Raw genomic sequence first — 11,227 nt, forward strand, 5'->3', positions numbered from 1 at the left:
ATCCCACAATCAAATAAACTCACTTCCCTCACCCTCATCCCTGCCTTTGCACCTCCACCCAGCTCCACACCCTGCCATCAGTTCCCTCTGGCCCAGGCCCTGTGCCAGTCCCACTGCTGCAGTCAGAGCCAGCCGGCTGTCATGGGCGGCAAAGCTGCCAAGCCCCACTGCTGTCCCCACAGCTAGCCCCAGAGCCGCCAGGAAGACCAGCGTGCTGGTGCCTGTTGCCCCATTTGAATTAGCCTGGGCAATGGGAGCAGGGGTGGCCTCTCCTCAGACTGGTGCTCCCACTCATCAGAATCCATGCCAGAGCCACCATTTTGGAGTGTCCCTCCCTGGGCAGGCAGCAGGGACCAGCACATGGCTTTTTCTAAACTAGCTTCTAGCCTGCCGCAAACAATGGTGCAGCCTGCCCCAGGCATGTGTTGTGTGGCCGAACATCCCTGAGGATGACCACCGAGCAGGTATTCCTCTTCCAGTGCCATCTGTGCCTCCCCCTGCTATTCTGGGGCCCCACCCTCATATGTAACGAAGTCAGGCATCTGACGAAGTGGGTATTCACCCACGAAAGTTCATACTCCAAAATGTCTGTTAGTCTATAAGGTGCCACAGGACTCTTTGCTGCTCTTACCACTCAAGAAAGAGATCTTGGAGTCATTGTGGATAGTTCTCTGAAAACATCCACTCAATGTGCAGTGGGAGTGGCCGTCAAAAACGTGAACAGAATGTTGGGAAGCATTAAGAAAGGAACAGATAATAAGACAGAAAATATCATGTTGCCTCTATATAACCCATGGTACGCCTACATCTTGAATACTGCCTGCGGATGTGGTAGCCCCATCTCAAAAAAGATGTATTGGAATTGGACAAGGTTCAGAAAAGGTTACAGAAATTATTATGGGTATGGAACAGCTTCCATATGAGGAGAGATTAAGACTGGGACTTTTCAGCTTGGAAAAGAGACGACTAATGGGGATATGACAGAGTCTATAAAATCATGACTGGTGTGGAGAAAGTAAATAAGGAAGTGTTATTTACTTCTTCTCATAACACAAGAACTAGGGGTCACCAAATGAAAACAAACTGAAGGAAGTATTTCTTCACACAATGCACAGTCAACCTGTGGATGTTCTGAAGGTCAAGACTATAACAGGGTTCAAAAAAGTGCTAGAGAAGTGCATGGAGGATAGGTTCATCAGTGGCTATTAGCCAGGATGGGCAGGGATGGTGTCCCGAGAATCTGTTTGCCAGAAGCTGGGAATGGGCAACAGGGGATGGATCACTTGGTGATTCCCTGTTCTGTTCATTCCCTCTGGGGCACCTGGCACTGGCCACTGTCGGCAGACAGGACACTGGGCTGGATGGACCTTTGGTCTGACCCAGTGGTCGACCCGACCTTGTAGAGATTGCAGCCACTGGGCATGCTCCACTGCACAGGGGCTGCTGTTGGGAAATGTAGTTTGTTTCCATAGCCTCTTCTTGCTGTAGGCCACTGAGCAGATTAGTGTGCCTGCTCTGGCCCCTCCCAGCCCCACAGCATATCTCCGGCCAGCCCCGGGGCTCTCCCAGCCCCAACAGCGCTCTCTCGCGCCAGCCCCGGCTTCCCAGCCCACAGCCTCTCTCCGAGCCAGCCCCAGCCCCATCTCAGCACCCACAGCGCTTCTCTGCCGGTCCAGCCCCGTGTGTCTCCGCCTCTCACTCTGCTCTCTTCCGGCCAGCCCCGGCCCCTCCCAGCCCCACAGCGCTCCTCTCGGGCCAGCCCCAGGCTCTCCAGCCCCGACACGCTCTCTTCCCGCAGCCCGGGCTCTCCAACCCCAACGCTCTCATCCGGCCAGCCCCGGTCTTCCAAGCCCCACAGCGCTCTCTCCGGCCAGCCCCGGGCTCCCAGCCCCAACGCGCTTGCTCTCCGCGGCCACCGGGCTCTCCCACCCACAAGCGCTTCTCCGTGCCAGCCCGCCCTCTAGCCCCAAGCCTCCTTTTCCCTTCTTAGGCAGCCCGCTCCACCACGCGCTCTCTCCGGCCAGCCCCGCCCGCTTCAGCCCCACAGCGCTCTCTCCGGTCCAGCCCCGGCCTCCCAGCCCCAAGCGCTCTCATCCGGCCAGCCCCGGGTCTCCCAGCCCACAGCGCTTCTCTCGGCCGCCCCTCCCAGCCCAGCGCCTCTCCACGCCTCCACGCCCCACAGCGCTCTCTCCGGCAGCCCCAGGGTCTCGACCCAACAGCGCTCTCTCCGGCCAGCCCCGGGCTCTCCCAGCCCCACAGCGCTCTCTCCGGCCAGCCCCAGCCCCTCTCTGCCCCCACAGTGCTTCTCCGGGCCAGCCCCGGCTCTCCCAGCCCCACAGCGCTCTCTCCGGCAGTCCCCGGCCCTCCCAGCCCACAGCGCTCTCTCCGGCCAGCCCCCAGGCCTCCCAGCCCCACAGCGCTCTCTCCGGCCAGCCCCGGGCTCTCCCAGCCCCACAGCGCTCTCTCTGGCCAGCCCCGGCCCCTCCCAGCCCCACAGTGCTCTCTCTGGCCAGCCCCGGGCTCTCCCAGCCCCACAGCGCTCTCTCCGGCCAGCCCCGGCCCCTCCCAGCCCCACTGCGCTCTCTCCGGACAGCCCCACTGTAGCTCTGCCTATCTCTGTGAGATTCTTCACAGAAAATCAGCACTTTTTAGGATTATCCCCACAGCTGAAGGATGAATTAGGCAGCACAATTCATAAATACACTTTATTTAGGTCTTTACTTCCAACTTAGTTATTCTCATATTAGAAGACATCTGACAATGAAAACCATAAATACTAATACAGATCTGGTTTTAGAAAACAAAAAGAAAAAGAGATGTTGCTATTATAAACTGATTCCAAAAATCCTAAGCAGCAGAAACGATCATTTGTAAACTTCCTGATCAACCCCTGCAGACTGAAGTAGAAACACAATAATTGCATGTCAATTCTGGGCTGAATCTGTTCTTGTGTCAAGGTTTAATTCAGGAAAATAAGTTGTGTGGTACCACTGAAGGAGTAGCTAATATTTCCAGAGAAACTTTGCTTGAAACCAGCTCAGCTGAAGACCCTGTCAGATGAGCTACAGATCAACAAAGCCAAAGATCCTATAGATGATCTGAAAAAAACACAAAAACCCCCAAAGACCCTGTAGATTAACTTGAAAGGAGCAAAACCAAACACACTGTAGATGAGCAGGTCAACAATGAAGCAGGTCAAAGCAGTCTTCCTGCTGAAATGGGTCTGAAGTTCTCATCTGATAAGATTCAGCTTTATCACCTGAGCAATTGTGTATGCTTGTACAGCTGGCCCTTGCCAGCCCACTGAGAGTGATGTGTTGAAAGGACAGTTTCCTTTTCTTCCTACAAACTGCCATTTTGAATTTGCGTTTTACAGACTGAAAAATGCGCTGCATGATGATTTGCATGTTAAGTGGCTAGATCCTCAGATTATGCATCCTGTAACATTTGTTGATTGTTCGGGGATACAGAAACTCGAAAAATCAACCTGGGTACCAGGTTTCAATGACTGGAAGAATATGCACAAGTCAATGTCTGTTCATGGGAGAAGCATTCACAAGAGGCAGCTCTGCCGTTCACAAAGGGTCACTGTATCGGTGCATGTTTGGATAAACAAACACCTGACAAGATTAGGAAATGGCAAGAAATTTTATTAAAGTTAATGTTTAAAATTAAATAGACACAAGTTAAGAGGGAAGATACTGTACATCTGGGGTCAGGCTTGAGTTATGAGGGATCACAGGTAGCAGTTACAAGGATGAAGAGATACATACATATCACAGAACCAGCATAGATCCAGATAAGGGTGCAAGAATTTTTAGAGTGTCAGTGGATAAGTGGGCTCAGGAACACCACCCATGGAATGTATTAAGAGTCCAAGTCAGTATCAGTGTAGCGAATGAGTACATGGGTGGGGTGCGTCCCTTGGTTCGTCAGGGAAGGAAGTGGATTATTTCCCTGGTCGGCAATCTCAATTACTCAATGTGGTATTGATGGTGTCCTGTGATGTGTTCCATATAAATGTCTTTGGACCACCTGATGGTGTCAGACACCATGAGCTGTCTCATACTGCTACAAACATTGCTTGACCCTGTCAAAACTGTAGCTAGTTTAGGTCTCCCCTTCCATGGCTACCCCATAAAGTGCCGGAGAGCAACAATTGGGGCATTTACTTCAGCATCTTTAAGCTGTTTGCTGGACATAATCCAACTTTTGCCCAGTCAAGCTGGGGTAGCCCGCCAGATGCTTTTAAATGGACCCTGAAATCTTTTTATTTACTATTATTATCATTACTGGGGGTATTGATTGTTATTATTTTATCTGGAGTCTGGACCTTGACTAGACCTGGACCAAGAAATTTGGACCTTGACAAAAATATAATTTACTACCCCTGGATGTATCAGTGACACCTGTCACGGAGTCTGGGGGTTCCAGCCCTGCACCCCTCTTCCTGGGACCCACAGTGACTTTTATCCAGCCAGTAAAACAGAAGGTTTATTGGACAACAGGAACACAGGTTACAGCAGAGCTTGCAGGCACAGTCAGGACCCCTCCACTGAGTCCTTCTGGGGGTTCAGGGTGCTTGGATCCCAGCTAGGATCCCCTGAATTCCGCCCCACAGCCCCAAACCCAAACTGTCCTGCCTTTTCTCCCGCCGGCCGAATCCTTTGTTCCCTTCTCCTCCGCCCAGGAGCTCCCCCCTCCCCCCTGCCGGGCTCGGGTTACAGGCTGAGCACCTGTCCCTCACCTACAGACATCCCCTGCTTTCCCGTTCCCCACACAGACAGTCCCTACTCCATCACACAGCTCCCCCCTTCGGAACTGAACTGAGCGAGGTCACTCTGCCCAGTGACCTGGGGAAGTTCAGGGCCCCCTCTCCGGGACAACGCGTCCGCTATCAGGTTGGCACTTCCCTTCACATGGACCACGTCCATGTCATAGTCCTGCAGGAGCAGGCTCCACCTCAGGAGCTTGGCGTTGGCTCCTTTCATCTGGTGCAGCCAGGTCAGGGGAGAGTGGTCGGTGTACACGGTGAAGTGTCGCCCAAAGAGATATGGCTCTAGCTTCTTAAGGGCCCACACCATGGCCAGGCATTCCTTCTCGATGGCCGCGTAGTTTTGCTCCCGGGGTAGCAGCTTCTTGCTCAGGTACACGATGGGGTGTCTCTCCCCCTTTTCATCCTCCTGCATTAACACCGCCCCCAGTCCCGTGTCTGAGGCGTCGGTGAACACCATAAAGGGTTTGTCAAAATCTGGGTTCGCCAGAACTGGGCCACTGACCAGAGCCTCCTTCAGCGCCCGGAAAGCCTCCTGGCACTGCTCGGTCCAGATTACCTTGTCTGGCTTCCCCTTTTTGCACAGTTCAGTGATGGGGCCGGCTATGGCGCTAAAGTGGGGCACGAACCTTCGATAGTACCCCGCCATCCCAATAAAGGCCTGGACCTGCTTCTTGGTTTGGGGAGCAGGCCAGTCTCTGATCACCTCCACCTTGGCGGGTTCTGGCTTCAGGCAGCCGCTCCCCACCCGATGGCCCAGGTAAGATACTTCCGCCATCCCCACCTTGCACTTCTCAGCCTTTACGGTTAACCCAGCCTCCCGAATTCGGTCCAGGACTTGGGTAACCTGGGACACATGGTCCTCCCAGGTCTGGCTGAAGACGCAGATGTCGTCAATATAGGCCACGGCAAAACTCTCCATCCCCCTCAGTAGCTGATCCACCAGGCGCTGGAAGGTGGCCGGCGCTCCCTTGAGGCCAAAGGGCAGGGTCAGAAACTCGTAGAGCCCCAGAGGGGTGATAAAGGCCGATTTCAGCCTGGCATCTGCGTCCAGCGGCACTTGCCAGTAGCCCTTGGTAAGATCCATGGTGGTGAGGTACCGAGCACCTCCCAGCTTGTCTAGGAGCTCGTCAGGCCTGGGCATGGGGTAGGCATCAGATACGGTGATGGCATTGAGCTTTCGATAGTCCACACAGAACCGAATTGACCCATCCTTCTTGGGGACCAGCACCACTGGCGAGGCCCAAGGGCTGGAAGACTGCTGGATCACCCCCAAAGCCAGCATGTCCCTGACCTCCCTTTCCAGATCCTGGGCGGTTTTACGAGTGCCCCGAAAAGGGGAGCATCTTATAGGGGAATGTGGCCCAGTCTCCACCCTGTGGACAGTCAAATTAGTGCGTCCAGGCTGGTTGGAAAACAGCTGTCGGTACAGATGCAGCACCCCTCTGATCTCAGCGTGCTGGGCCCTGGTCAGCTGATCAGAGAGGGGAATTGCCTCCAGGGGGGAACCAGCTTTTGTCCCAGGGAATAGATCCACCAAAGGGTCATCTCCCTGCCCCTCCCAGTGTCCACACACGGCCAACACCACATTCCCCCGGTCATAGTATGGTTTCATCATGTTCACATGGTACACCCGCCGGTGATGTGCCCGGTTTGACAGCTCCACCACATAGTTTACCTCATTCAGTTGCTTGATAACCTTGAAGGGCCCTTCCCAGGCGGCCTGGAGTTTGTTTTTCCTCACAGGGATGAGAACCATCACCTGATCCCCGGTGGCAAAGGCTCGGGCCCGGGCCGTGCGGTCATACCAGACCTTCTGCTTCCTCTGGGCTCGGGCCAGATTCTCCCTGGCCAGGCCCATGAGCTCGGCCAGTCTTTCCCGGAAGGTCAGGACATACTCCACCACTGACTCTCCCTCGGGAGTGGCCTTCCCCTCCCATTCATCTCTCATCAGGTCCAGGGGCCCCCTTACTCGCCTTCCATACAACAGTTCGAAAGGCGAAAACCCGGTAGACTCCTGGGGTACCTCCCTGTACGCGAACAGCAGGTGAGGTAAGTATTTGTCCCAATCCTGCGGGTGCTGGTTCATAAATGTTTTTAGCATCATCTTCAGCGTCCCGTTGAACCTTTCCACCAGCCCGTTGGACTGGGGGTGATACGCTGAGGCCCAGTTGTGCTGCACCCCACATTTCTGCCATAAGGACCGGAGCAGGGTCGACATGAAGTTGGACGCCTGATCCGTTAAGACCTCCTTGGGGAACCCCACCCGGCTGAAAATTGTCAGCAGCGAATCTGCCACTGTGTCTGCTTCAATAGAGGACAAGGCCACCGCCTCGGGGTAGCGAGTGGCAAAATCCACCACCACCAGGATGTATTTTTTCCCTGACCGGGTCATCTTGCTGAGAGGTCCCACTATGTCCATGGCCACCTTCTGGAAAGGTTCTTCTATGATGGGTAAAGGCCTCAAGGCTGCTTTCCCCTTGTCCCGGGCCTTCCCCACCCTCTGGCAGGGGTCACAGGATTGGCAGTACTGTCGGACATGGGTAAAGACCCCAGGCCAGTAAAAGTTCTGTAGCAGCCTCTGCCTGGTGCGCCGGATTCCCTGGTGTCCTGCGAGAGGGATGTCATGGGCCAGGTACAGCAGCTTGTGGCGAAACTTCTGGGGAACCACCAGCTGCCTCCTGATCCCCCATGACTCTACCTCCCCTGGGGGAGCCCATTCTCGGTACAGGAACCCCTTCTCCCACAGGAACCTCTCCTTGCAACCTCTCCTCAGGGTCTGTTCCGCACTAAGGTCAGCCTGGTCCCGGGGCTTCCGCAAGGAGGGATCTTTCTGCAACTCCGCCTGGAACTCAGCAGCTGGGACAGGGATGGGGACCAGCTCTCTCTTGCTGGCTGGGTCTGAGGCTGCAGCCTCTCTGAGCCGTGCCCTTGGGCGCTCCCCGCCCCCCAGGTTAGGGTCCTGCACCTCGGGCCGAGTACCTTCCCCGTTGTCGGGGTGCAGTGCCCTTTGCCGACTCTGACTACGAGTCACGACCAGGGCACTCTGAGTGCTACTAGGCCAGTCCTCAAGGTCCCCTCCCATTAACACGTCTGTGGGCAAATATGGGTGTACCCCCACGTCCTTGGGGCCCTCCTTGGCCTCCCACTTCAGATGTACTCTTGCCACGGGCACCTTGAATGGGGTCCCGCCCACGCCCATCAGGGTCAGGTAGGTGTCGGGCACCATCCGATCTGAGCCCACCACCTCGGGTCGGGCAAGCGTCACCTCTGCGCCCGTGTCCCAGTACCCAGTGACCTCCCTCCCATCTACCTCCAGGGAAACAATGCACTCTTTCCGGAGGGGCAGCCCCGCGCCCACCCGGTAAACTAAGAACCCGGAGGCTGGCGCTTCCAGCCCCCCAGAGGAGCTGACCTGGGGACCTCCTCCCTCCTTCATAGGTGGTATGTTGCCAGCCCCCCTTTCCCGGGAGGGTAGCCCATCTTCCGATTGGGTTTTTACCCAGTCCACCCTCTGCGGGTTGGGTCTGCTTGGTCTGTCCCTGAGCTTGGGGCACTGGGCCCGTATGTGGCCTCGTTGGCCACATTGATAGCAGCCCATGTCTCGTGGGTCCCCTGGAGTGGGTCGGAGGGACCTGACACTGGATGTTCCCCCTTTGGGGGGGTTCTCCATAGGCCCCCGCTGGGAGGTCCCATGATGACTCTCTCTCTGCGCTGAGGCAGGCCTGCTCCTTCGAGACTCCTCCCTGCCATCCCCTGCCCGACTGTCCACAAATTGGTCGGCAAGTTGGCCTGCGTGCTGCGGGTTCTCCGGCTTCTGGTCCCTCAACCACAGCCTCAGGTCAGACGGGCACTGCTCATACAGGTGCTCCAGTATGAATAGGTCCAGCAAGTCCTCTTTAGTTTGGGCCCCAGCTGTCCACTTGCGGGCATACCCCTGCGCCCGGTTGACCAGTTGTAGATATGTGATCTCACGGGTTTTACGCTGACTCCGGAACCTTTTCCGGTACATCTCAGGAGTCAGCCCAAACTCGCGGAGCAGGGCCTGTTTGAACAGTTCGTAGTCCCCCGCCTCCGCCCCTTTCAGTCGGCTGTACACCTCCACGGCCGTGGAGTCCAGTAAGGGGGTGAGAACTGCGATCCTGTCTGCAGGGCCAACCCCGCGCAGCTCGCAGGCATTCTCAAAGGCCGTCAGGAAGGTATCTATGTCCTCCCCCTCCTTACGCCGGGGCAGCAAGCGCTTATCAAAGTTCGGTGTAGGCTTGGGTCCCCCCTCACTCACCGCAGCCGGGGCCTCACGGCTCCTCAGCTGGGCCAGCTCCAGCTCATGTTTACGCTGTTTCTCCTTCTCCTCCAGCTCATGTTTACGCTGGTTCTCCTCATGTTTACGCTGGTTCACCTTCTCCTCCAGCTCTTGCCTCTTTAACTCGAGCTCCTCCCGTCTCAACTTCCTTTCCTCTTCCAGCCACAGCTGCTCCACAGCTGTCGAGCGTCGCCGGGAGGATCCCCTGCTGGGGGGTGAGCTTCGCTGCCCGGATCCCCTGCTGGCCGGGGGGGTCACGGTGCCTTCGGCATTCGCTGGGCTCCTCCCCGCCCTTCCTCTAGGGCTAGGAAGGGGGGGTCTCGGGAAGCCCTCATCCGCCGTCTGACCACTCCCCGGGGGGACAGGCACTGGTGACTGCGCTGCATCTGCCTGGCTGCTTCCCTCAGAGACAGGGTTCCGGTCTCCCTCCTCCAGCTGGGCAATCAGCTGGTCCTTGGTCAGCCTCCCTGTGCGCAGCCCCCTTGACTAGACCTGGACCAAGAAATTTGGACCTTGACAAAAATATAATTTACTACCCCTGGATGTATCAGTGACACCAAAATCAAATACTTGAGCAAGACATTACTGGTGAACTTATAAGTTGCTTAGCATCAGAAGCCAAGAGGCATATACTTAATAGCAGCAAAGAAGCTACATTTTTTATCGTCATTGCAGATGCAACCATGGATATTAGCCATGTGGATTAAATGGCCATTGTGCTTTGATTTCCACGAGTCACCTGAGGCTAGTTCAGGACGTGGGCTTTGCCATGGCACTGCTGATGCTTCAAGATTTCCCAGACAGGAACAGGGGGTGGAGGGGTGAGCCACCTGCTGCTCCCTATGTGGATAACTTGGAGGCGATTGCCCTTCTCCCTGCCCCAGTCCTGGGAGCTGATGACAGGGGTGCCCAGGCCAAGTCACTTCTTACAAGGGTCTGCATACTGCAGGCCATCCAGCCTGTCCAGTCCTTTGCCCTTCCAGCCATGCATTCACGGAGTGGCATAGTGTGGGGGGTTGCACAGCTATTCACCATGGAACTATCTCACTTCCAGTTTCAAGGACTCTCCATCACATCGCTCTGTTGCAGGTCGGGTTGGCTCTTTCCAGCCTCAGACCAATTAATCCTGTGGATTTCTGTAGTCACTGGCAGCTGTTGTCAGTGGCCCTTTGCCATATCCTGGCTGGTTCCTGGCCCAGAGACCACCAGGGTTTTAACTGCTTTTTGTGAGCTGAAGCAGCTGGCTCGCAGACCAGGGAGACGGCTGGGAACCGGGACTGCAAGCATCCTCTTAACAGAAGTGCCAGGTGGGCACGCCAGAGCGCCTAGGCTGGGGCCAAGAGGCTGCAGCCATTTCTCCAGAGCAGTCTCTGCAATGAGGTTGGTCCATTCTTTCAGGCCAGGGGCTGGGGCTGTTCTCACTGGGTCTGGTGAATGCAGGAGCGTTGGGGGCTGGGATTCTCCCCCACTGGGTTTGTCGTTGAGGCCGTTCTTGAGAAGGATGGCCAGCATGTTTGGGTTTGCTGAAGGCCACCATCTGTTGCCCAAGCCCTGCCCCTCCCTCTCCAGCTGTGTACAGCCAGCAGTGCCACTCTGGGGCCCTGTGGGTGGGCATTGCTAATGCCTCACCTAGGCAGGGCAGGGGGCAGCCTCCCTTCCACAGGCAGAGGTGCCAGCCCTCCTGCGTGAGGCTCACAAACAGCTCCCAGCCCACAGCCCTGGCTGGCTCAGCCTCTGCTCTGACGCACTGCTGGCTGGCTGCCTTATCCTGCCTTCCTGGGGCTGAGCAGTCTCACGCTGGGATGGGGGCCCAGAAGAGGATCTCTCCCTGAATTCCCAGCCATGCCCTATCCTTGGCAGCCTCATGCCCGCTGGACACAGCACCAGCCTGTCCTTCCAGCTGTGTCATTTCTGGAGGCTGCGCTGCTACAGCAGCACCAGGCCAGGGTACCGCAGTGCCAGCAGGGCTCCTCTGCCACCTGACCTCAGCCTGCCAGCAGCGCTGGTCGCCTTGCTCCTGCTCAGTGAATTTTATGCTGGCTGCCTCTGACATGCCTGTCACAGAGCCACTGGGCAATGCTCTGGAACTGCTCCATATGAAGCCAGGCAGGACTTTGGGGGAGCCTCCTCTCTGTGAGCAGGTTTCAGAG

General features: G+C 56.4%; 1 protein-coding gene across 1 annotated transcript; it reads right to left on the reverse strand.

Moving 5' to 3' along the window:
- Positions 1 to 5,581: 5,581 nt before the first annotated feature.
- On the reverse strand, positions 5,582 to 10,589 carry LOC142047712 (uncharacterized). Its single transcript, XM_075072087.1, has 4 exons — positions 10,500 to 10,589; positions 9,174 to 9,563; positions 6,139 to 9,119; positions 5,582 to 5,621 (listed from the first exon to the last, which is right to left on the reverse strand). Exons 1-4 carry the CDS (start codon positions 10,587 to 10,589, stop codon positions 5,582 to 5,584), a joined length of 3,501 nt encoding a protein of 1,166 aa, XP_074928188.1.
- Positions 10,590 to 11,227: the final 638 nt, after the last annotated feature.

The sequence above is a fragment of the Chelonoidis abingdonii genome, chromosome 13 (assembly GCF_003597395.2).
Source record: "Chelonoidis abingdonii isolate Lonesome George chromosome 13, CheloAbing_2.0, whole genome shotgun sequence".
NCBI classification, from domain to species: domain Eukaryota; kingdom Metazoa; phylum Chordata; order Testudines; family Testudinidae; genus Chelonoidis; species Chelonoidis abingdonii.